Below are 27,121 nucleotides of genomic sequence, written 5' to 3'. Positions count from 1 at the left end.
CAGCCCACCAAGGAGGTAAAAAGTGGGGAGAAAATTGCTTAGATTGTTTTTTGCTCTCTTTCCCACCCTTCCACCACCCCTTCTACCAATTATGTGAGAAATTTGGACAGCTCTGAATTATTTTTCCAGGATGGAACTTTTCAGCAAATGCTGTGTCATGATGAACTCATCAAAAAAGTTCCCTTAATTATGAGTCGAACACACAATACTGTAGTGTGCGCCTCTTGAACAGACGGTTCTCTATAAAGAACACTGTTTCTCTAGGCAGAGGCTCGTTTATCTGTCTAGGCAGGGTGGAAAAACAGTACTCTTTCTGACATGTGCTGCATACAGCAATGTAGAACTCCAATAGACTTTTATCAATTTTTTTCAGGCAAATTACACCCATCTTAAGAGGGATGCGGGTGGTGCTGTGGGTTAAACCACAGAGCCTAGGACTTGCCAATCAGAAGGTCGGCAGTTCGAATCCCCACAATGGGGTGAGCTCCCGTTGCTCGGTCCCTGCTCCTGCCAGCCTAGCAGTTTGAAAGCACATCAAAGTGCAAGTAGATAAATAGGTACCGCTCCGGTGGGAAGGTAAACAGTGTTTCCGTGTGCTCCTCTGGTTCACCAGAAGTGGCTTAGTCATGCTGGCCGCATGACTGTACGCCGGCTCCCTTGGCCAGTAAAGCGAGATGAGCGCCGCAACCCCAGTGTCAGCCATGACTGGGCCTAATGATCAGGGGTCCCTTTACCTTTACCTTACACCCATCTTGCCCAGGGGTAAAGGGAAGGACTGTATTGTCCAGGCAAGACTCCCTGCCTTACTAGCATCTCACAACACTGCAGGAAGTTAGGAAGCACCAGTTTAGTTTGATTTTAACAAACTTTGAGTAATTTATCCAATAAAATATATATTCTATGTTTTATTGGATAAATTACTCAAAGTGATTTGAAAACTGCAGTATTTCAAGTGTGTGTGTGTGTATACACACACACACACAAATGTCTTACAGAATCACAGAACTGTAGAGTTGGAAGGGATCCTAAGGATCATCTAGTCCAACCCCCTGCAATGCAGGAATCCTGCCCACAGCTGTCCCTGGGTGGGCTTGAACCACCAACCTTCTGAACCATTGTGCCAAGCATAGGCAAACTTGGCCCTCCAGATGTTTGGGGACTACAACTCCCATGATCCCTAGCTAACAGGACCATTGGTCAGGGATGATGGGAATTGTAGTTCCAAAACATCTGGAGGGCCGAGTTTGCCTATGCCTGCATTGTGCCAAAGAGTTCTTCATCATAGTGTTGCTTTGTCAGACTGTTGAAGGGTCCTTGTGTGGGATATGGGGAAACAGAATTCCTCTTACGCCCGTGCTGGCGTCCTTTAATTGTCAGTTTCAAGCTTAAATCCATTGCGCTTGATTGGGATGAACACTTCAATAGATTGTTGCTATCTATTGGTAAACTCTTTCAGTCACTTGGAAACATTTGTTTTGCTCTTTTAGTAGCCCCCACAGTATTGCTGTCTGTTGCTGCATACCCCATGGGTACTGAAAGAGGCACTCTGGTCTTCCTTATCGCTCTGTTAGATACCCTTCCTTCTGCTGTGACATCTTACAGCATTAATAAAACAAAAGAACTACAATAAAAAATAGAGCGTCCAATAGCCATTAAAAGCACAAGAGACAACAACCTTAATTGGTGGACTGATTTATCTAGTTCTGGCAGCCTATTCTCCAGGGAGGGTCAGGGTCTTTACAAAATATAGAGTCTAAGACTAATTGGCTAACACTGCAGTCACTTCTTGCACCAGCCAGGTACAACACAAGGTAGCGAAATACCCAGTTTTTGAACATTGCCTGCACTGTGCTCCTCTAACTAGATAAAGCCCTCTAAACCTTTCCATAGCTTATTCATGCTGCCTTAAAATGTAGGTCCTTTTGCTGCTGAATGTTATTTAAAATGGCTGGACTGCGTTTTTGGGGTCCTGTTGATGTGTGTTTGTGTGATGCATTTAAAAAAAAATCTGGTGGTGGTGCTTTAGTGTTTTGTGGAGTTATAATAACAACAATATAATAGTAATTTATTATTTCCATTTTCTTCAATCTGACTGGATTACGCCTGCCACTCTGGGTGGCTTCCAGCACATTATAAAGCCACAGTAAAACATCTAACATTAAAAACTTCCCTATACAGGGCTGCCTTCAGATGTCTTCTAAAAGTCAGATAGTTGCCTGACATCTGACGGGAGAGCATTCCACAGGGCAGGTGCCACTACTGAGAAGGCCTTCTGCCTGCTTCCCTGTAACCTCACTTCACGCAATCAGGGAAATGCCAGAAGCGACTCACAGTGCTAGTTCCCCATTAGCTGTGTAGCTGCTTCTTACGTGGAGAGGTGAGCTGGTGTGGAGGTTGCCATGATGCGTAAGGCTAAAGGGACCCCTGACCATTAGGTCCAGTCGTGTCCGACTCTAGGGTTGCGGTGCTCATCTCGCTTTACTGGCCGAGGGAGCCGGTGTATAGCTTCCAGATTATGTGGCCCGCATGACTAAGCCGCTTCTGGCGAACCAGAGGAGCACACGGAAATGCCGTTTACCTTCCTGCCGGAGTGGTACCTATTTATCTACTTGCACTTTGATGTGCTTTCAAACTGCTAGGCTGGCAGGAGCAGGGACCAAGCAACAGGAGCTCACCCCGTCATGGGGATTCCAACCGCCAACCTTCTGATCGGCAAGCCCTAGGCTCTGTGGTTTAACCCACAGTGCCACCCGCGTCCCTGCCATGATGCATGCATGCTGCCAGAACCAAACTGGTGTTCCAAGTGGTGAACCTGCACCACACTCCTGCCCCCCTCCACCTCACCCCTTACCCTTTCAGTTTCTCCAACAGCTTCATTGGCCATCTTTACATGTAACAACAAGCCAGAGTTAGGACTTATTCTGGTTTACCATGAACGAGTGATGTGTGGGTGCATGCTTCCTGATCACTCCTGCTTCGTTCTTCCCTGACACGAGCAGGATAAACAAATGAAGACGCCTTGGCTTCCTGTTACATCCATATCAATGGTCATGCTTTGTTGCTCCACAGCAAGAGATATAAGAAGACATTGTTTTCCATTCTGCCCTGCATTTATTGTATGCAGGAACTGTTTCTGTTCCACTGCAGTTTGTCTCCCAATGAAAACTGCATTATTCATCTTGTTGTTTGCTGTGGCGAAACATACCTTATATCATTTACATAACTGATTACATTGTCATTATGTAATTCAGCTCCACTGATTTCAATGCAAAGGAAACAGAATGCAATTTTTTTGGGGGGGTAGCACAGTCAATTATGTATCATTTGCAAAATGAAAGCAAAAACAACAGCTAATCCCCATTCACTGGATTGATTTCCATTCCAGACATGGGACAAATAAGTGAACATTGGCAATTTCCATTCCTGTTTCCATTCTTGTCAGAATTCTCCGACATCTCTATCCAGAAGCCAACCTCAAGCTGTGGTTTGTTGTCTTATGGATCATGGCTTGTTTGGGAACAACAAAGCATGATCCCGGGTTCATACAAAATAGAAGACCAAAGCTTTGTTTATCTTGTTCATCTTACTCATGCCAGGGAAAGAGTGAAGCAGGAGTGACTGGGCACCATGCAGAAACATGCTGATTGGTCATGGCAAAATACTGTAAGTCAGAAACCCCAACTTATTGTTACATGTGGATGCAGTCTGTGAGAAGAGCTGCCTCCCTCAATCAACCCACAGTTGTGGATAGCATTTGACATATGTGTCAATCAGTGATACTTATTGATGCAAATACTACAGAGAACTTATGAAGAACTAAGTGACTTTTTGTGTTATGGGTTTTCCCCAGTTCTAATCTCTTTCTTTATCTCTAAATAAATAACTGGCTGTTTTTCTAAAGTACAGAAGAAGGTTGGAAGACGAGAAGAATTGCTCTCCAGGCCTTCAGTTTGGTTTATCTTACTTTTTCTTCTGTTACAAAATACCTCCTTTTCAGCTCTTTTGCATTAAAGGGATAAAAGAGCACTTTAGAGGTATAGCATGAAAGAAAAGTGTCGTGCTGTCATGTAGCTCAAATTATTCTTAGGAACTGAATCTCTGCAGAGTATTTAAGAGTGCTTTGTCCAGTCTCCACAATAAGAAAATGTGGAAACAACTGTAGGAAATACCTGTAGGAAATGTCAGTCTTTTTTGACTTATTTTTAATCCACCATGGGGGCATTGCACAGCAATAATTGCAGCTAATACTGAGACTAGATCTGTTTCCAATTCAAAAGTCCTTTAGCTGCAGCAGGAACTGAATCCTTTGTCAGAAAACAAAACCCACATACACCTTTTCTGCGCTCCTTGTTGAATCCATCTCTGACTTCCAAGACCTGCTCTCAGATTGGATATTTTACTTATTATCACAATCACGAGCACCATCGTTTTATTAAAGGAATTTATGAATGGCCTGTCTGCCCACAGGGCTTCACAAGATGATACACATTACAAAATAATAGAAGTAAAAACATCAATTAAAATGGAACAAAGCCATTATTAAATGAAAAGCAGCAGAATTAAAAACCCATCAAATGCCAGATGAGAGAAAATAGTTTTTTTTATAGCCAATCAATAACTAGTCAAAGGCAGGGTCAATCCGAAGGGAGAAAATTCCACAACTGGGGCACTGTTATAGAAAATGCCCTGTCTCAGGTACTATAGGGCCCCAAAGTTCAGTGTGAATGGTGTCAATGTAGAAAATCCCCTTAGCATCTACAGACAGAGAGATTTTAGGAAGGAGCTCCTTGAATCCAGCTATGTTACTGCACACAGGGGCGTAGGAAGGGGTGTGCGGGGGTGTGGGCTGCCCGGGTGCCACCCTGATGGGGGGGTGACAAAATGGCCAGTGGCACTCACTGCAGAGCCTGCAGCGCACACAAGCCACGCGTCTCGGTGCCCGCAGGCTCTGCACTGGCTGCCTCCCCCCACGGGCTGAGGCCCCGTGGCACACCCCATCCCTAAGGGTGCTGCGTGTCCTGTCCCGTCCCTCCCTAAAGGCGCCATGCACCCTGTGCCGCCCCATGGGTGGCATGCCCCCGTGCCTATGGGAGCTTCACGCCACCCTGCCCCACCCATGGGTGCCCTGTCCCAGGTGCCCAAGAGGCCTCCTCCACCGCTGACTGCACAAGCAGATTGACCTCTGCACACATAATGGAACTTTCCCTCTCTGTTCCTCTTCCTATGAGCCATTGGTACCCATCACCAATGACCCTTCTTTAAAAAAAAATATAACAATTTCAACACAACAAAATATCCAAACATCTCATATTCATTATTTCGGCCCCTTTCCCTACCACACTTCCCCATCAAACCCTCCCTTCCCCCCCCCAAGACTTCCCTCAGCTCCCCTCTCTGATTTCTCACCTCATATTGTTCTCTGCATACTGTAAAATTGTATAAATCCTTATGTTTTCTATCTACTATGTTAACAATCAATAATTTTTTGTATGTTTATTCAAAACCTGCCAAGGAGCCCAATTCGTTTTGTTGATCACCAATGACCCTTCAGGTATGATTAGTATTAGTCCCAAGGTGATGTACAAAATGATGTAATAAAAACAGCTTTGAAAAACAGCTAGAACAGGGTAGTTGCTGACAGTGACATATTCCCCAACTCAGAATTTTGTGGGGATCCGTATTATTTTACCCACTGCCCCCACCTGCCCCATATGACTCCTACTGCTCCCACTTATAAATTTCTTATGAGAGAACCACTGCAGCTTTCATTTTGAAATTTGCCATGGTCAGAAGAAGTCTCCATGCCTGAAAACTGCATCCAACTCAAGGGGAAAAGCTTTGGTGTTTTTTTCTTCTTCTCCAAACAATCAAACTTTAAAGGGGCCCTGCCCGAAGAGCTCAAATTGTATCTGCCTACAATCCGGCAGGCTTAATTTACTCTGGAGCAACTCCTACACCCCAATACTTCATTCATTTCTGGGCAGGGGAAGGAACTTAATTGCTTATACCTTCTCATTATAATGAACGGACGGAGTTTGTTTTTAACAGACTTAATTTTGTACCCACGAAATGAATTAAACTGAAAACAAATAGAGCAACTCTGAAACAGATTGGTCTGTTCCTAAAGCTACAAAAACAGATACAAGTTGAATCTGGCTGCCAACCTTGGTAAAAAAATATATACAATATAGGAAACATGTTATCCCAGTGTTCCTTACTACAACAGTGGGTTAACCACCTACCAGAATCTCTATACAGTACTGTGCAGCTAAGGACATTGTTTTTCTTCCATTTGTGTTCCCTCACAGTCCCTGCTGCCACTTGTCCATCACTGTTACTTTGTTTTCTATTCACCATATGTCTCCTCCTATTCCTGAGGTGACCGGGCTTCTTTCCAGCTTTGAATTACAGTAAACCTTCCAGCCATATAGCTACTTCCTATTTCTCCTCCGCAATTACTTTTCGCTTCAGTCAACTCAAATCCATTCTGAGTGATCCAGGAAGGAGTACTAAGGAATTTCAGAATTCTCCTTCCAGGGTCAGTAAAGATGCATACAAACCATGAACTTAAAGCACATTTGAGCCCAAAAGAATCTTGTGAGCTAAAGCTTGTGAAGGGTGCTAGGAATTGTAGATCTGTGGGGGCGTAAACTACATTTTGCAGGATTTATTGTGTGTGTTTTAAGTATAAGGTGCATTTGCAGCCTAAGATACCATGCACATGAAACAGCCTTCACGTGTAGCATGCTAACACATATACAAAGATATAGTCAGATAATTAATGCCCGTCTACGGCTTCTTGATTAACTTGGAGCAAACAACATACTGTATTTTGACCCAAAAATGTTTATATAGTTGTCCTAAACTGTAGCTTTCATCAAATAAAATATCTATATCTTTTCTCACAAAAAAACCACCATTCTTTTGCATATTTTACAGAGTACTTTCTTGGTGTAAAACACTACTGGTGTCTCTCAGTTGTGCCTCTACTTCCTCTGATCTAATTATCATTCATTTGCCTCGCCCAGGAAACATTTGTGTCAATTTTCCACTTAATCATTTTGACTAAAAAGGTACAGGACTGGTGCAGATTTTAAAGACTCTTAAGCCATCAGAGCATAGAACTGTGGATTCTAATTACTGTCTAAACAAGACATATTGTAGACTTTAAAAATTCTTCAAACTGTGGATAGATGCACATGCAACCAGGCAAAAGCAAGTTCTGCATTGAACACTGAGGCTGTGCTCAAACATTTTGTATTTAGTTCCATAGCACTGTGTATTTAGGACAGTTCTGAAGGAAAGTCTCCCATGTGGCTATGGCTGTCTTAATCAGAATGTGCAGCGCTGGAAAGCTGACATTTACATAAAGGGAATGACACATGACAGCAGCCTGTGGTAAAAATATTAAAGACAAACTGCACCTAATTTGAAGTGTCTAGGGAGAAAGGAACATATTTAAAGAATATGCACTTAACAGAGAAACCTGCTTACGTAGCATTCAGGTCCAGTTCACCCAGCGGTCTGGGATATAGCTACTACAGATGGTGAGATGAAGGAACAATTACTGGTCACATGAACACACACAACAGATAGATGTTCAGCCCAGACACTGAGATCCAGCACCAAGGGCCTTCTGGTGGTTCCCACACTTCAAGATTTGAAGCTACAGGGAACCAGGCAAAGGGTCTTCTTGGTAGTGGCATCCACCCTGTGGAATGCCCTCCCATCAGATATTAAGGAGATGAGTAATTATATAACCTGTAGGAAACATTTGAAGACAGCCCTGTATAGGGACGCTTTTTAAGGTTTAATGCTTTTTTATTATGTTATTAGGTTTATTATGTTTTATATATGCTGGAAGCCGCCCAGAGTGACTGGGGCAACCCAATCAGATGGGTGGGGTATAACCTATATATATATATATATATATATATATATATATATTTCTATGTGACCAAAGGTTATGTACAATCAAGGTTATGCATATGACCAAGTAGATGTGTAGCCATGTGTAATTTCTCCACTTTTTCTGGTAAATAGGCTGTGTGCAAAGGATGTACTTATGAGCATATGAGATGGAATGTGACTCTTAACATTTACTGTAGTTTAAATCTGAAATATGGGCCAATGTATGCACTGAAGTAAACCCTAGCAAGGGTTTGACATCAGTGGCTACCACCAATGAGTTTTTAAAACAAAAAAAAAAAACCCAACACACACATACGCTAGGTTGTCTTAGAGGGAGGCTCTGGGAAGCACTTGCTAATATTTGGCAGCTACCATGAAAATTATCTTTGGTTTGGAAATATTTATGAGCTGAACTGCAGCATCAGCAGCAGCATTTGATACTATCTGTCCAGAACAAGAGTGGCAGCAGGAGCACCTGGTGGATTAGGGAGAGGAGAATGAAGGACACGACGTTTCCTTTGTTGGTACCACAGAGGAGAGGAGAGGAGAGGAGAGGAGAGGAGAGGAGAGGAGAGGAGAAGGCCGTGGCAGATGAGCATTGGCTGAGTGAGGAAGCATCTTGACAATTGTCTATGCAGAAATGTAGATCTGAAATCTTAGTAAATCAAGAAGACAGTGGTCCCTCCCTTTCAGCCCAAAGTGCTTTATACATCCCATTTTTCATGGCTTCAATTCTGCTTCAGAAGTGTATCTGGAAATCTTCCAAGTGTATACCATGTTTTAAAAACGTGCCCTCCAAAAATGCAAAACCCAGAATTATTAGCATGGCTTCCTAATTACTGTAACTAGCCATGGATAGAAATTGCCTTGCGCATACATGCAAAATTAAATTTGGTCTCAATCTGGATAGAAAGCCAAAAAGGGGAAAGGGACAATTCTGTGTGATTAAACTATCTGTATAGCCTGCCAAATAGTATTGTCTTTATTATTCATATATGTAAGTAAGCTTGGGAAGAATACAAATACCAAGGTACAATGCAGCCCCCTCAGTGCAGCCTTCCACAATCTGTGGCCCTTCAAATGTTTTTAGTCTCCCTGACCATTGGCCATGATGGCTGGGGATTTTGGGAGCTGTGGCCCAAAAATCTGGAAGGCACCAGTTTAGGGGAAGCTGCTTTAGTATGCAAATCTCCTGAGCAAGACATGACTAATCAAATACTAGGCTGATACTAGCATAGTTGTTACCTTCAGTAAGTCTTTAGAACCCTCCCCCCCCTTCACAGCAGCAGGTATATTAAGAATGTCCAAGGAAGAGGAAGATAACTTATTTACCACAGGTTAAATAACTGCATCCTTAATGCTTGTTGCCTGCTGACTCATACTTGATTAATACTCACACTGCCAGACATGATTTAATGACATTTTGCAGAGAAGAGGTCTTTTCCCCTACCCTGTCCCCACTTATTTTAGTTCCTCTTGCTAATCTTTCAATTAAACCACATTTCACTCCCTAGGAACTTGGAACTCTGAGATGTGGTCTGAGGCATACCAGTTGTCAGCCGAGATTCCAATGTAGTTAAAGGAATGAGCTGAAAGAGGGCATCTTTACGATTTTGTGATGGTTTGTTCCCTGAGCCCCATACAATAGAGCAGTATTGGTTGTTGGGGTGGAAAGGACTTTTAACAGGGCCATTCTGCACTTACCATTTATAGTGGTATAGTTGCTGCTTTTTCAGGTTTTGTTTGTTTGTCTGTTTGGGGGGTTTTTTGCATGTTTCTACAACGTCATTAGTATTCAGGTAGCATTTTGGAGTAATGGACTCAAAACCCCACTTTTTCTTCCAACACCAAAAATTTGACTTCTGTGGATGATCTGGAATGGATCCTCAACATTTTCATTTGTGTGACATTTGGAGAAACGTCATCCCGGATTCTGCGCATCAGGGGTGAAGTTTGGTGGGCATGGTTGAAGAATTGTCTGTTTTGCACCACTTCCCTCTGCCCCCAGGGCATTTGGCCCAGTTGTGAGCCCAGTTCAGAGGAGAGATATGGCAGAGAGGTTCTATGATACTGAGTGAATGCACTGCCCATGACAGACATCATTAGCTGTCACAAAAATTCATTACAATCACCAGGTTTGCTATAGCTCAGGCAGACACATAGTTCCTTTTCTAACCTTCAAACTTGGAATTCTTGAACAGTAGGCATTAAATTACTATGCCTGCAGCAGTGTCCTGCATATCGCCCTTCCCTCCCCCTACTTTATCATTCCAGGGGGAGCCAATTCATCCCAGGGAGGTCCAGGGCTGCCTCAGTCCTCTCTGGCCAAATCATGGATTCACCTGAATCTTCCTGATTGAGTTCTGAGTTCAGGATCTGGGATTGAGTCAGAGCCAGTGCACAACTCTTGTTTATATCCACCCCTTTATTTGAAGAACAATCCCACATAGTGACAATGTAGGTGCATCAGTGGCTAAACTAAGGCTGGATCTAGACACATCAAAGAAGCATTTCAGTTAAATGCATTGTAAACTTTGTTTGAGAATTCGGGTTGGCAAAAAAGGAACTCCACAGTGCCATCTGGTGTCACAGTGTTATAATGCATATACAACGCATATAAAGCACTTTTTCTTTGCTGAGTCCCAAGTTCAACAGGGTCAGTCATGTGTGTTTCTCTCCTACAATTGTACCTGGTTACACACATTCACACATAATGCATCCACATGGGATAGTGGCCTTATTCACAGTTCTAGTAGCACCTTTGGCTGAAGTTTAGCATACCCACCTTTGAGAGATGAAGCCACTGATGTAGTAGAGGAAGGGCTTGGAATCAAAACAAAATGGAATGCTGTGAGGAGCAGACAGGAGATAAGAAAGATAAAAGAACAGGAAATGTGGATAGTTTTAAGAGAAAGTGGAAACCAAGAGATGGGACTGTTCTGTGGTGGGCCAGGGGAATAAGGAGGAGAGGGTAACCAGCTGTGAAGAATGGGAAGAGAAAAGCCCTTCTTGAAAAGGGGTGGCCCATTGCAAAAGTGGACCTTCCTCAGAGGCCCCTAATCACAGAACTGTGAACACTTGGTTATTGTGACTGCACTTCTAGACTATTGCTTTGATAGTAGAATATATCAGGGACTTAACAAGCAGGATGTAATTAAACTTTACAGTATCCTTAATTTGCTTGGCTGATGTCCTTATTTAAAAGCTGGTTAGAGAGTTCTTTACAATAGTTTGTCTTAACTACCAAACTGACTTGTCCTTTGGGAAACGTTACCAGGATTCATGAGGAAGAAGGTAAATATCCCTAACCAATGTTTTTTTCTTCACTACACGAGGTGGGCATCCCTGCAGAGGTGTGGACTCATGTCAAGGGAGGTGGCGGCTATTCCCTGACACCTGTTGGGCAGTTTTCCTACTAGTGTTTTATTCTGGAATAACCATGATTTCCTCACTCACTTTTTACAGGGCTTGCATACTCTGTCATATTCAAATCATTCCATCCCTATGTTTTTACTGTGCTTCTTCCACCTTTTTGATCATTGTGAAATCATCACCACCCAACATGTACTTTTGTAACCCAAGAAAATGTTTAATGAAAACATTTTTTAAAAGAGTTCAATGGCTGTGCCCATTTAGATAGGAAAATGTGCAACTGAAACTCCTTATGAGAGGAGCACTTCGTGAGGCAGGGATGATGGGTTGGAGATACCCCCAGATTTTCTCCATTGCTTGCCCTGTAATTCATATTCCATGGCCACTTCTTTTTCTCCCTTCTCTGTCTTATATTGGAGCAGCAGAGTTTAGGAACATAAGAAGCTGCCCACACAGAGGCAGACCACTATTCCATCTATCCCAGGGGTCAGCAAACTTTTTCAGCAGGGGGGCCAGCAGGGGGCCAGTCCACCATCCCTCAGACCATGCGGTGGGCCAGACTATATTTTGAAAACAAAAAAACCCGAACAAATTCCTGTGCCCCACTAAGAACCCAGAGATGCATTTTAAATAAAAGCACACATTCTACTCATGTAACAACACCAGGCAGGCCCCACAAATAAGCCAGAGATGCATTTTAAATAAAAGGACACATTCTACTCATGTAAAAACATGCTGATTCTCGGACCGTCCTTGGGCCGGATTTAGAAGGCAATTGGGCCGAATCTGGCCCACGGGCCTTAGGTTGCCTACCCATGATCTAGCCCAACACTGTCAACACTGAATGGCAACAAATCTCCAAGATTTCAGGCAAGAGTCTTTTCCAGACTCACCTTGGCTGATGCACAATCAGTGTACATCACCAATGTGTGTACATCTGCAGGTATGTAAGCCTGGATGGTGCATCTAACATGCTCTAACACATATACATCCTTGTCTGGACTACTAATCATATGCAACACAGCACTTGAGGGTCTCTACCTCTAGACTGGAACTATATTATATTACTATAATCCAGATACCATTATTTAGTTTTGCTAATTGCACTAAAATGCTTGGAGCCAACTGGCATTACTTAGTGGATAAAATTACTTGTCATTAGGCAGAGCCTGAGGAGGGGGAGGGAGTATGAATTATACATTTTTTCTAATTGTGAAATCATTTTTTATTGGTAATAAATTAGTTTTAAGCCTGCCATTTATTTATTTTTAAAAAACCACAGGAATTGTCCAACATAAATTATCTAACCGTGACCTAGTAAGGCCAGTACAAGTCATTATTTCACAGCATTTTCTTTGGACCATAAGCACCTCCAGTCCATTTGCGCTCGTGCTGTTGTCACTGTGTAGTTCATTTAATCCAATAAAAATGTTAAAGTCAAGTCAAACATGCTTTTTATGGTTAAATTCATGCCAGATTTTACAGTGGGTTATTCCCTAATCTCATTTATATTACTCTGAAAGTCACAAACTGATCTTAATTATCTCTTAATGGTAGTATAATCTCATTTTGAGACAACGTGAGGGGCTGTAGTGAAGGCCATATCTTGTCGCAAAAGAGCAAAGAACACCATTTTAAGTGCATTTAGATTGAAAATAGTTTACTGCCAAGTTCTCGCATTTTAAAGATAGGACATTAAATATTTAAGGCTGCAATCATATGCACACTTACTTGAAAGCAAGCTTTACTGAATAGGACCGCATCCAAATAAGAATTGCAGTGTCAGGCTCCAAAGTGTAAATATGAAGTAACACTGGTCGACACAAATAATAGTTCATGTCATCAAACTGTTCTGGGAGTCAGCCACTTCAGGGAAATGGGAAACATCACTTCAGCCTGTGTTTGTGAGGTGGGTGGGTAGCCTATCTGAACACAAAAAAGACCCTACACATAGATGACTAACATTTCATGGAGAAGGGTACATTAGAATTTTCTGTCACACAGTTATAGGCACAGTACACATGTTATATTGTATACACACAGACCGAGAACAGAATCACATTACTGAACTCTTCCTAACCCTGTTATGTAGGTCCAACTATATGTGATGCTAATTACATTGCATGAAACCACATATTTGTTTTTTATTTATTTTATTAAAGTTGCTGGGCAATTTTTATCAGGATGACAGCATGTGGGGAGGGGAGATTTGCCGCTTTTTTTCCTAAGTGTAATTGCAGTGCAGGAGGTGATTTTTGTCATGATTGCAGTGCAGGAAGGAAGAGTTAAACTTGCAGAATGGGGGCTACACATTCCACAGAGCAACATATATGTTCTAAGGATTTATAAGAAATGCATTTGCTTCACATTAATTACCTAATTCACACTTTCCAAAACAATGTGTAAAGTAAAACACAACTGTCCTTCAAAATTAGCACTTCTCTGAATTTTTCTATGTAGTTCTCCAACTCAAATGAAAGTTGACAAAACTGCATTATATTAGGGAAAAGGACTTGCAAAAGTGTCCTATCAGAAGAAATGGAAATGGAAATGAATTTTTTTGTGAGGTTTTTTTTTTAAATCACAAACTGATATGAAAATTGGGCGAAGTAAATTTAAAATCATAAAAATGAGGAATTGAAACTGACAGATTTCTCCATCTCTAAATTGTGACCTAAACCATAGGTGTTGACAAACCATTTTTACAACCACGGTCACCTGAGAATAAACTGCACATCTTTATTCAGGTAGGTAGCCGTGTTGGTCTGACACAGTCAAAATAAATAAAAATAAAAATAAATTGTCCAGTAGCACCTTAGAGACCAACTAAGTTTGTTCTGGGTATAAGCTTTCATGTGCATGCACATTTCTTCCACCCTCCCACTATATATAAGGGTCTGCTGACTGCTGTTTCAGTGTGCATGCACATGAAAGATTATACCCAGAACAAACTTAGTTGGTCTCTAAGGTGCTACTGGACAATTTTTTTAAAAAAATATATGCACATCTTTATGTTGAAACTGGCTTTCAATCACTTTCTCTTGCAGCTTCACTAATTATTTGTTTTTCTTTATTTTTCTACCATGGAAGCATTTGCAATTATATTATTAATTATATGAGTCATAGTCACAGGTCAAACTATAATCACAATTTCTGATTAATTTCACAAGGTTATTCTTTGGCCTCTGAGAATTTGTTTTTAAAGTTCATTCAGTCAATCTATGTCATCAGTCATGGTGAGATTTTTTTTTGATGTTTTGTTAATAACTAAGGTAGCTTTGATTTAAAATTCAAATAGTTTGCAGCAAGTTGAAAGATTCACTGACACTAGGTTTTGGACTGCCTACTTTTGATACTATTTCATGCCTCATTTGTCATAGTAATTATGCGATTTAGTCATTATTCAGAGATCAAGTGAATATTCTTCATGGTGAAGATTCAGGTTTTAGGTATACACAGTAATAATGATCGATAGAAGCTGAGCTCTGGAACACCATGTTCTACAATGAAATAAATATGTATTTGTGATGTAGTATAATATTCATATATTTAATCCAACACACACGTACACATTTATGTTAGAAATGTAATGGAATATTACAATATTATGTTTAGATCTCAAATGCAAATTTGGCACTCTCTTTTCAGAGAAACCTTATCCCTCTTGTTCATCACAGAATTCACAAACATGGCACTAGCTCCACCCCCTGGGTGACATCATGTATGTTGGTGATCTTTCTGAGCCAATCAGTAAATGGCTGATTCCAAACAAAGTTGGTTCACCGTGCAAAAGGTTTTCAACACAGGAATGGGAAGAGCCATCACTGATTAGGTGTTGCATTCCTGAAGCCACCTTTACTCATTCTTCAGTGAACACCTGAAGAGGGTTGATGGGTGGTGTGGGGGTGCCAGAGTGCAGAAACCAGGGTGCCCTGCATTTAGAAGAATTGCTTGCGGATATTAACGATCATGGGACCAACTGAACTTTTCATCCCTCTAGTTCAGTGGTCTACTATAGTCAAGCTGTTGTTTAGTCATTAGGTCATGTCCAACTCTTAATGACCCCATGGACCAGAGCACGCCAGGCACTCCTGTCTTCCACTGCCTCCCGCAGTTTGGTCAAACTCATGTAGTAGCTTCAAGAACACTGTCCAACCATCTCGTCCTCTGTTGTCCCCTTCTCCTTGTGCCCTCCATCTTTCCCAACATCAGGGTCTTTTCCAGGGAGTCTTCTCTTCTCATGAGGTGGCCAACATATTGGAGCCTCAGCTTCAGGATCTGTCCCTCCAGTGAGCACTCAGGGCTGATTTCCTTCAGAATGGATAGGTTTGATCTTCTTGCAGTCCATGGGACTTTCAAGAGTCTCCTCCAGCACCATAATTCAAAAGCATCAATTCTTCGGCAATCAGCCTTCTTTATGGTCCAGCTCTCGCTTCTATACATCACTACTGGGAAAACCACAGCTTTAACTATATGGACCTTTGTCGACAAGGTGATGTTTCTGCCTTTTAAGATGCTGTCTAGGTTTGTCATTGCTTTTCTCCCAAGAAGCAGGCTTTTTTTAATTCTGTGACTGCTGTCACCATCTGCAGTGATCACAGAGCCCAAGAAAGGAAAATCTCTCACTGCCTCCATCATAGTGGCCTTCTAAGAGTACCAGGCAGAGATGTCTTGCCCATCATCTGATTATTATATACTGGATATTCCAGGGACCGAGCCACTGGCCTTCATGAAAAGCATGATAAAGATAGCAAGATGTTAAGGGAAACATTCCACCAATGGCTGGAGCTACAGACATTGTTCTGGGATACAAGTAAGAGTTTCCCAGTTCAAATGAAAATGTATTCACTGCACAATGTAAGGCAGCAAGGGGGCCCTTGAACTGGGGCACCCAGTACCCAGTGTTCAGAAACTTGACTGCTGTGCCACTGGCTCTCTGAGCCCTTGATCCAACAGACAGATCATGTTGCAGTGCTGTCCTGAATAGTGTTAGCTGACTCTGCAGCTGATGCCGATCAGCTGACCTTTCAGTACAATGGATAAGGTGCCAAGCTGTACAAAACCTTTCCTTCTGGGCTGGCAGCTAAGTAATTTGTTTAGGTAATAACACAAAACTGCTCTCACCTGGCCCCTGCCTTGCCCCCATTGTGCTGCAGCTCATCTAGCCAATCTGGCATTGGCTGTCCATCATTATGTTTCCTGCTTTTGGTCCTCAGATCCCATGTGCCTGATTCAATACATGTCCGACAGCCTTGTCATGACTACATTCCCTGCCTCTGCCTAACATGTCCCTCAATCCATGTCAAACCCAAAATCTGTGGCCAGCTAGACTAAGGTCTGGCATGCACTTCAGCCTCTTGTTTGCATGATTTATAAAGTTTGCAGCTGCAGATATTACAGGTACTCATCATATTTGCAAAAGCATTTGCTCCAAATTATTACCCAAAAAGCATTCCAAGGCTGAGCAGTTATAACAGATTCTGGGGAAATTAAACGAAGGCTGGATGGGCCATGAATCTGATACAATAAAGCTTTTGTGCCTTAATATACAGAATGAATTGAACAAACCATCCCTATAGTCCCTCATTTTTACTGCATTACATTTGCTCTGTAATGTGGCTACAAACAAACAAACAAATAGAAGCCCAGTTAACTCTTCATTATGTTTGATTACATGTTTTCAGTCTATACCAGCCATCAAAGACGCCTTAGGCTACAACATAATCATGTCTAGGCATAGTAAGATCCCTGATGACATATTAGGACAGGAGAATTCGATACTGGGTTAGAAAACAGATTGGGTGAGTGAGATGTACATTAAAATTTCAGTCATTACCATAGCAATATGTGACATAGAAAGAACTGTGTGCTTAAAACTTTACTTCGATACAATCTGCACTCATTAATGTGTTCCAAAAGAAGTCACTATTTAACAAAGGAGAATACCTCGCCTTGACATACAATCGATAAATAGATTTAGGTGTCTGGATAGGGAACATGCAATGTGGTTTGCTGTACGTAGAACAGAGCTTCATTTAAACAGAGCCTTCTAATTAATTTTTGTGTGTGGCTTTAAAAGGACAGCAGCTTCCATTAGGTACAATTATGGCTGCCAGCTGCAAGGATTCAGCTCCTAACTTCGGTTTCTCTTGCATGTGCGCGCAAACTTTTCATAGGCTTCTGCCTGCTTTCAAACATAGGCAAATAGATACATTTCCATTTTCTCTATGTGCGGAATTGCTTCCCAAAAAGCACTTTCAGCCCCTCTGCACCTTGTGCTGATTGCTGTCAGCATACTTTAGCTATGAAGATAAAGTAAAAAGGTAAAGGGACCCCTGACCATTAGGTCCAGTCGTAACCGACTCTGGGGTTGCAGCGCTCATCTTGCTTTATTGGCCAAGGGAGCCGGCCTACAGCTTCCGGGTCATGTGGCCAGCATGAATAAGCCGCTTCTGGCAAACCAGAGCAGTGCACGGAAATGCCGTTTACCTTCCCGCTGGAGCAGTACCTATTTATCTACTTACATTTGACGTGCTTTTGAACTGCTAGGTTGGCAGGAGCTGGGACCGAGCAACAGGAGCTTACCCCATCGTGGGGATTCGAACTGCCAACCTTCTGATCGGCAAGTCCTAGGCTCTGTGGTTTAACCCACAGCGCCACCCGCATCCCTTTGAAGTTAAAGTACTGACAGTCAAAAACTTCTCCACAGCTCAGGGCCGGTGACAGGTCTGAGGAGGCCCTGAACAAAAAAATGGGGGGAGAGGCAGCACAACCCCGGTGCCCTCTCAAAGTAAGGTTGGTAAGGGGTAGATCAGTGGGCAGCCTGCAGTGGGGATGGGTGATCACAGTGGGCAGCTGTGAAAATGGGTGGTGGCATATTGCCAGCTGACAAGAGAAGCGCCAGGTTAAGCAGCTGCATAAGCACCATCATAATCTTTTCCTCAAAATATTTCTGGATCCTGACTAGGACTGGGGGAGAAACTTATTTCACTTCACATTTAAAGGTGACTCTACCAAAATTGCACTTCCCAAAACAATGAAAGAACTGAAAACACACTGTCATCCTTTGAAATTCACACTTCTCTGAATTTTGCAGTGCAGTTTTTCAGTCAAGTAATGTGTAGGAAATGGTAAAAATGCATTTCCTGGGATAAAGTGTGCATGCAAAAGCATATATATATATATATACAAACATAAAATCACATTATATGGAGGGGTGAATGCTTTTCAAATGTGCATATTTGGCAAAAATTCATGCAAATATGTGCATGGTAGGAGGCATTTGTATTTAAATGCCGGTGAATTGTCATGAGGACTTTTTTTAAAAAAAACAACAACCTGGGCTGATGTGGAAATGTGGAGAACTTAGGAATGGAAGAATTAGAAAGGGGAAAATGGCAGGTTTGCCCATCCCTAGTCCTGACATATGGTACGTCATTGGGGCTGAGAGGCATTGAGGTAATATAGATGGTAGCAGCTCTAGTTGTGTTATCCTACATGTGTTTCCTCAGAGCCAAAACCTTTAAAAAAATAATCAAAGGATGCTTACATCACTTGCAATGGACCTCATCCATGATATGTGCTGACACCCAGATAGGTCTTAGTTTTATGCATATTTGACTGCGTAGCCAGGCAGAATGAGACATGTAGATACTGGGGCAATTGACATCAACTTTCCAGTGTGCAAAAAGAGTAACACTTGTCAGGTTCTTAACATGTGCTAAATGTTTAACTGCCATGCAATCAAATAACCTTATTTAGGGTTTTTCTTTTACAGTTAAATACACAGTCCAATGACTTGTCCTCTCTCACACACAAAAAGTTAGCAAGATTGATGCCCCATGTTTCCAAACCTGACTTTTTGATTGATTGTTCTCACAAGTATTAATATCCATCTTGTTTTCAGCTACACGCCTGAACATTTTAATATAGCCTGTACTTGTAACATTTATTTAATAAATAAGTAGCAATGAAACAATGAAAGCTGCAAAAGCGATCCTTTTAGAATTGTCAGAACTAGTCAGCACAACATCTCTCACGCTAGTTTGTGCGAAGGTTCTACAATATCTGACAGGCTGATTTTGATAATCTCTTCTTCAGATTACTTCTGTAAAATGAATGACTAAATATATTGTCATCTGTCACAAAGTGAATAAATTGCTAATATTTGGTGTAAAGGTAGGGTTTTGGGGTGGGGGCTATTCCTCAAATGTCTAGAAAATCTTGATATAATATTTCAGGCCTAAAACAGAACTAGATTTATAGACTGCAGCAATTTACCCTCTGCACTGCTATAATCACACACAATAAAAAGACATTGGGCAATGTACATCCTAGCAGTTTAAACAAGAAACCACGTCAAAAGTTGTGAAAAGAAAATAGGGTTCCGTAATTGTTCTGAATAGTCTTTATTTTATTTTTTTGTCCAATCCTGCAGGTTGATAATGTATGGCTTCGTACAGGCTATGGTCCAACTTAGCCAGCTGAAGAAAGGAGACTTTCACTTCACTGACTGTTTATTATTTGGTTCTTTAATGTCTGCTACAGATCCAGGTAAATATACATTATTTTGTATATACCGTATATTTTTTTGCCTACTTAATAAAAAATATTAATGTTTTAAACTCATATACATTAATCCAGAGAATTTAGAGTGGCAGAATGTACAATAGTTTCTCCCATTTTATCATCTCACAGATTAGGCATGGGGGAAAGCACTTTTCAGATAAAGTTCTCACTGCCTCTCCCCATATGAACTGGCCCAAACCCTGCAGTCTTCACCAGAGGGTCTTCTCCAGGTGCCCTACCTGAGGGAGGTGCTAAGGGTGGTCACATGAGAGTGGGCCTTCATAGTGATGGCCACCCGTCTGTTGAATGCTCTCCCCAGGGCAACATGCCTGGCACCATCATTATCAATTTTGAGATGTCATGCTGAGACCTTTGGGGGCGTATTTGGTAATTTGGTATTTGGGACATGGGTGGTACTGTGGTCTATACCACTGAGCCTCTTGGGCTTGCCGATCAGAAGGTCGGCAGTTCGAATCCCCACGACAGAGTAAGCTCCTGTTGCTCGGTCCCTGCTCCTGCCAACCTAGCAGTTCGAAAGCACATCAAAGTGCAAGTAGATAAATAGGTACCGCTCCAGCGGGAAGGTAAATGGTGTTTCCGTGCACTGCTCTGGTTTAAGTGTTTCGTTGTGCCAGAAGCGGCTTAGTCATGCTGGCCACATGACCCAGAAGAACTGTCTGCAGACAAACGCCGGCTCCCTCAATCTGTAAAGCGAGATAAGAGCCACAACCCCAGAGTCTTCTGCAACTGGACTTAACTATCAGGGGTCCTTTACCCTTTTTTATTTGGTAATTAAGCTCTCCCTTATGGTGGTATTCAACTTTTAGTGATGTGTATAGAATCTGTCTTTATTGATAGGTTAGTGGATAAGAATTTTATATATTTTTGTACCCATTTGTGATGGGATAATGAGCTGCTTGTGCGTAAAAGCTTGATCCCTCTGGGGTTTGGCTGGTCATCCAAACCGATGCACTAACAGAGCCCCCAAAGCATGCCTCCGTCAGTCGCTGGTAGAATCTGACAGTGGGCGTCTACGGAATTTACGCCAACATAAAAGCTGTTTGACAGACATGCGCTTTCGTGACTCTCTGCGTGACAGTTTCCGGCGAAGGGTGGGAGTTCCCAAAGGGGGTCCCGTTACCTCTCCACTACTCTCACTGGAAGCATCCCAGAGCCTCCCCTCCGCTGTGACTCCTGCACTCCCCCTGCTGGTTCCCTCTTCTGCTGCAGATTCTCTCCTATTCTCCTGGAGCCTGTCCACCACCTGTCTCTCCGATGGCAGTTCCCTGACATCCACCTCCCCCCCAGGGCCCCCTTCACCCCCTCCCGCCTCCTCTCCCACTGGCGGTGAGGGCGGAAAGCCCCTGAAGGAACTCTCCTCGTCGTCCGAGGATTCTAACACTTCTAGCCACGGCGTACCGTCTCTCTCCCCATCTTCCTCTTCTTCGTCGGAGTCGGCTTCTTCACCCACCCCTGACTCTGGGAACCCTTCAAACTCTCCTTCCTCATCGGTGGTCCCAAAGTGTTCCCTTCTAAATCGAGCCACGGGTTGCGGTTTTCTTGGGAAACGCTGATGAAATGTTTCTATTAAAACCTCGTCATTGACTACCTCTGCTGGTACCCAAGTGTTTTCCGACTCTGCTTCCCCCTCCCATTCTACCAGATATTCCACCTGATTCCCCTTCCACCTGGAATCAATGATTCCTGCCACGTTCATGTCGCGCTCTCTCTCTTCTATCACGGGCGTTTGGGTGGCCTCTCTCTCACGCTCCCCCCACTCACGTCCCTCTCGGTACGGCGACAGTAATGACCTGTGAAATACTGGGTGTAATTTCATGTGACTGGGCAGCCTGAGTTTGAATGCCACTGGGTTGACCTGCTGTATGACCTCAAAGGGTCCCAATCTTTTGGGCCTCAATTTCTTGCTCCCGCCCTTGAACGGTAGCCCTTGGGTGGACAACCACACCCGGTCCCCCACCCTTATAGTTTCACCTTCCCTCCTATTTCTGTCTGCTTGCTTCTTATATTCTTCCTTGGCTTTCTCTAAGTTAAGTTGAAGCTGACGGTGGATCGCCTCCATCTCTTCAAAAAAATATTCCGCCGCCGGCACGCTCCACCTCTCCCCTCCCTCTCCTGGGAATGCCCGGGGGTGACACCCATAATTTGCCAGGAAGGGACTCATCCCTGTGGACACGTTCTCCGCGTTGTTGTAGGCAAATTCTGCTAGAGGTAACTTATCCACCCAATCATTTTCTCTGTCTTTTACATAACACCTCAGGTATTGTTGTAAAACCCCATTTGCCCTTTCCGCTTGCCCATTGGTTTCTGGGTGCCGGGCAGTTGAGAAATTGAGTTCTACGTGCAGTAAGCTCATAAGTTTCCTCCAGAACCTGGAAGTAAATTGTTTCCCTCTGTCGCTGACCACCCTCAAGGGGGCGCCATGCAACTTGAAAATATGTTCTACAAACAACTTGGCAGTTTCCTCCGCTGTGACTGCATGTGAACAAGCTATAAAATGACACATCTTGGTTAATTGATCTACCACCACCATGACAGCTGTTTTGCCTTTGGATTTTGGCAGGTCCGTCATAAAATCTATGGATACTGCCTCCCATGGCCTTTCGGGCGTGGGTAAGGGTTGTAATAGCCCCGCTGGCGCCACCCTCTCTCCTTTCGCTCGCTGGCACCTGTCGCAACCCCTGACATATTCCCATACGTCCTCCCTCACCTTGGGCCACCAAAACTCCCTGGTAACCAACCACATGGTTTTGTGCTGTCCAAAATGTCCCGCTGTGGGGCTGTCATGCAACTGCTTGAGTACTCTGCCCCTCAGTTCCCCGTCGGGTATGTACAGTGCCCCCTTGTAATACAACGCCCCGTTCTTTTCTTCGAACCCCCCCGTGTTCTCCTCTGTCCTCCGGAGCTCTCTGAGTTTCTCTTGGGCGTATTCATCGTTCTCCGTACCCTCTATCAGTTCCCTCTGCCCCACCAATGCCGCCCCACACACCCAGCGGTCTTCAGGGATTACATGCCTTGCCTCAGGCGCTCCCTCCCCCTCTAAGTACTCAGGTTTCCTGGAAAGAGCGTCCGCCCTCACGTTCTCGGAGCCGGGCACGTAGCGAATCTCAAAGTGGAATTTGGAGAACTCCTGGGCCCATCTCACATGTCTCTGGTTCAGCACTCGGGCTGTTCTCCAGTATTCCAGATTTTTGTGGTCAGTTCGGACTTGAACCTTGTGCTGCGCCCCAATCAGCAAGTGCCGCCATTTCCGGAATGCTTCATGAATGGCGAGCAGTTCTCGGTCGTACACTGTGTAGTTCCTCTCTGATTTGTTCAACTTCCGCGAGAAGAATGCACACGGTCTCCATTCAGACGTATCTTTTCCCGGCTGGAGAAGAACGGCCCCCACCGCTCGGTCTGACGCGTCAGTCTCCACTCTCATTGGTTGTTGTAGATCCACGTGCAAAAGTTGCTCTTCCGACGCAAACGCCTGCTTTAAGCATTCGAACGCTTGCTGCGCTTCTCCCGTCCAAACAAATTTCTTTTTGCTACTAAGACAATCCGTGATGGGCGCTGTTAAATGGGCAAAGTTTTTGATGAACTTCCTATAGAAGTTTCCGAAGCCCAGGAACCTTTGCACGTCCTTCTTGGTCTTTGGTGTTTTCCATTCCAGTACCGCTTGAACCTTGCTGGGATCCATGGCCAATCCCTTGTCAGACAACCGGTACCCCAGGAATTCCACCTCCTTGGTATGAAACTGACACTTCTCCAGTTTCACCCACAGCCGGTTTTCTCGCAGCTTGCTCAGTACCTCTCTTACATCTCGCACATGCTGCTCCTCATTGTCTGAGTACACCAGGACGTCATCTAAGAACGCTACGCAGTTCTTGTAGAGCAGTGGCCCCAGGACGTGATTCATGAATGATTGAAAACAGGCGGAGCCCGCTTGTAATCCGAAAGGCATAACGGTGTACTCAAAGGCCCCCAAGGGGGTGAACATAGTGGTCTTCCACTCATCCCCCTTTCTCACACGTATCAAGTTATATGCCCCCCTAAGGTCCAGCTTGGTAAAAATTTTCCCTTTTCTCACCCGTGTTAGAATGTCATCAATTCTGGGCATAGGGAAAGTCACTGGTTCTGACACTGCATTTAGGGCCCTGAAATCACATACAAGCCTGGGCTTGCCCGTGTTTTTTTTGTCCACAAAGAACACTGGGCTGCCCCCCACCGCTCGTGACTCTCTGATGAAACCTCGCTTGAGATTCTTGTCAATGAACTCCCTTAACTCCTGCATCTCACTGTCTGACATTGCATACAGCTTGCCCACTGGCAATTGTGCTCCTGGGAGTAAGGTAATTTGACAATCAAAGGGTCTGTGCGGGGGCAGTTTATCTGCTTCTTTTTCGCTGAACACGTCAATCAAGTCAGCGTATTGTGGTGGCACCCTCCCCTTGTCCATCACTTCCATCCCTGCTAGAGTGGCCCTGGCGCCTGCCTGAGCCTCTCCCTCCTTGCAGTGTTCTAGGCAATGTGCTGATCCAAAGGAAACCACTCTCTGATGCCAGCCTACTAGCGGATCGTGTAGCGCCAGCCAGCTCATACCCAAGATAATAGGAGCTCCTCCCAAGGTGGCTACGTTAAACGCTATCAGTTCGGTGTGTCGTGCCACCCTCATTATCATTGGTACAGTCTGTTGGCTCACTTCTCCTCCCAACAGCTCCCTCCCATCAATCGTGGTAACCTGCAAAGGCTTACTCAGTGGGATAGTCTGTATCTGGTGTGCAGCTGCAAACTCTTTGCTCATGAAATTACATGAGCTACCTGAATCCAATAGCGCTTTTATCTTCAGTGGGTGTCCGTTTGCCAGTTCCAGCAACACCTCTATCACAAGCGCTGGTCTTGGAGGTTCCGGCGTGGGCACATTCATTACTCCCTGGCCTGGCTGCTGTGCCCTGATGTTGGCAACCAGGCGTTGGCTTTTACTTGCTCCGTGATTTCTTCTTCCTCCTTCCCCCCAACAGTTCCCGCCATCCCTTGCCATTCCTTCCTTTGCGGACAGACTCTGGCAAAGTGACCTGGCTGTTGGCAGAGATAGCATCTCTTGCCGCTCTTTCCCTCCTTCTTCCGCCCTTCACTGGTGTTTGAAACTGCGCGCGCGCGCGCTGTTCCAAGTTCCATCGGCTCTGCTGGCGGGAAAGGCTGCTCCGGAATCTCTGGAATGCGGAAGTCCTTCCAACGTTCCCCCTTTCCTTCCCGCTTTTCCATAGCTCTAGCTTCCTGGCGTGCCCCAATGGACAGCGCTGATTTAGTCAGCTGATCCATAGACTCCGCCCTAGGCGCCCGGGAAAGTTCATCTTTCACTGCCGGAGAGAGACCTTCTTCAAACAGCATTTGAATAGGTTCACTAGCCAGGTCCCACCCAAGTCTATGAATCAGCATGGTGAACTCAGTCCAGTACTCACGTACAGATCGGCTCCCCTGTTTACACGCCATTAACTGCCTGCGCACCACTCCCTGCTCGATCTCGCTGGAAAACATCAAGTCCATGGCACGGAAAAACTTCATTGTGTCCTTTAAGATTTCATTATTGGCTGCCATCAGGGGCCGAACCCAGTCCCTCGCCCCTCCCTCTAGATGGCCAATCACGTACGCCACTCTAGAGTTCTCGTCAGGGAAGTCATCAAACAGTAGATTGAGAGCATATTGCATCTCTGTCCTAAAGGCTTGATAGTTCCGGGGATCCCCCCCAAATTTCTGCACCAGTCCAGGCACCCGTCTGGCAAGTGGGGTGGTCTTCCCCTTATCTGCATCTTGAGCCCTCCTCTCCTCGAGCCTCGCCGTTTGCAGTGCCAGCTGGACCTCCAACACCCTGTACCTTTGTTCCAGGCTTGGACCTGCTCCAGCTCCAGCTCCTGCTCCTCCGGTTCCGCCTGGTTCGCTCATGATGCCTTCTGCTTGCACAAGCTGCTTTCAAAGACTGTCAGATTGCTGTGATGGGATAATGAGCTGCTTGTGCGTAAAAGCTTGATCCCTCTGGGGTTTGGCTGGTCATCCAAACCGATGCACTAACGGAGCCCCCAAAGCATGCCTCCGTCAGTCGCTGGTAGAATCTGACAGTGGGCGTCTACGGAATTTACGCCAACATAAAAGCTGTTTGACAGACATGCGCTTTCGTGACTCTCTGCGTGACAGTTTCCGGCGAAGGGTGGGAGTTCCCAAAGGGGGTCCCGTTACCTCTCCACTACTCTCACTGGAAGCATCCCAGAGCCTCCCCTCCGCTGTGACTCCTGCACTCCCCCTGCTGGTTCCCGCTTCTGCTGCAGATTCTCTCCTATTCTCCTGGAGCCTGTCCACCACCTGTCTCTCCGATGGCAGTTCCCTGACACCATTGTTTTAAATGTTTTGGATTCAATGTTATATCAATCTATGAATTGGGTTGTGCTGCCTAGTCCCACCTCAACACCTTAAGTAGACCAATGCTGAGGCCACTTAGAGTGTGTGACATGAAGGATGGGGTTAGTCAGCAGACCCCCATTCATAGATTGATAAAACACATGAACATTTCACTTAAAGAAAGATAGAATGGCTGGACTAGTGGGTCTCATATTTGCTCCAGGATTTGAACGGAGGTTTCCCTCTTCCAAATTCAAAACCATTCACCCCACTCCATAGCCACGAACACTGATCTGCTTGTGGTTTCTCAGGTTAGCATACAAAGCCCCCAAGAAATAGTATATTTCCCAAAGTAAATATTCCCAAAGATGTCCCGTCAAAGCTGGAGATGCCCAACTTATTCCATATTTTGCTTTAGGCAAGATGTGGTTGCAGCTCTACTCTGACATTCACTCAGGGATCTGAATGACGTGGTCCTGTAATATTATTGCACATCATTTTCTGTTCCTAAGACTGCAGCCTGCTCTACAGTCCTATGAAGAGATTATGAGTGCTGGAACAGGAAGAGAGTCTTTAAAACAGCACTCAAATCCCAATGGATTCAATGACACGTTTGACATTTCCTTTTGGTACATGGGAGGCATGGCTGATAGAGACAAACACATCTGTATGTTTAGTCTGTATCTTTTTGTAGAGTCCCACCCGCTTAGTTCTATTTTGTTTTCTGCATTGATGCACTTAAAAAAAAAGTTTTCAAAATATTTCATATGCACTTTTAATTTTAAATGCATATCTTCCTCTCAAAATGCATATTTTCAGACAAGTACAAAATGGATTGTACATCTAAAACAGCAGTGTGGTTCCTTTCCATCCCACT

At 44.1% G+C, this 27,121-nt stretch overlaps 1 protein-coding gene across 1 annotated transcript in view; it reads left to right on the top strand.

Annotated features, from left to right (window-relative positions):
* Positions 1-27,121, top strand: part of SLC9A9 (solute carrier family 9 member A9) — a 258,776-nt gene that overhangs the window by 45,082 nt on the left and 186,573 nt on the right. Inside the window, exon 5 of the mRNA XM_081862475.1 lies at positions 19,721-19,836. Coding sequence (XP_081718601.1) covers positions 19,721-19,836 — 116 coding nt within the window. The remainder of the gene's footprint in view (positions 1-19,720; positions 19,837-27,121) is intronic.

The sequence above is a fragment of the Podarcis erhardii genome, assembly GCF_964252035.2.
Source record: "Podarcis erhardii genome assembly, chromosome: 5".
Classification (NCBI taxonomy): Eukaryota; Metazoa; Chordata; class Lepidosauria; order Squamata; family Lacertidae; genus Podarcis; species Podarcis erhardii.
Note: the sequence above shows the minus strand (reverse complement) of the source record. Positions and strands in the feature narration are given on the sequence as shown.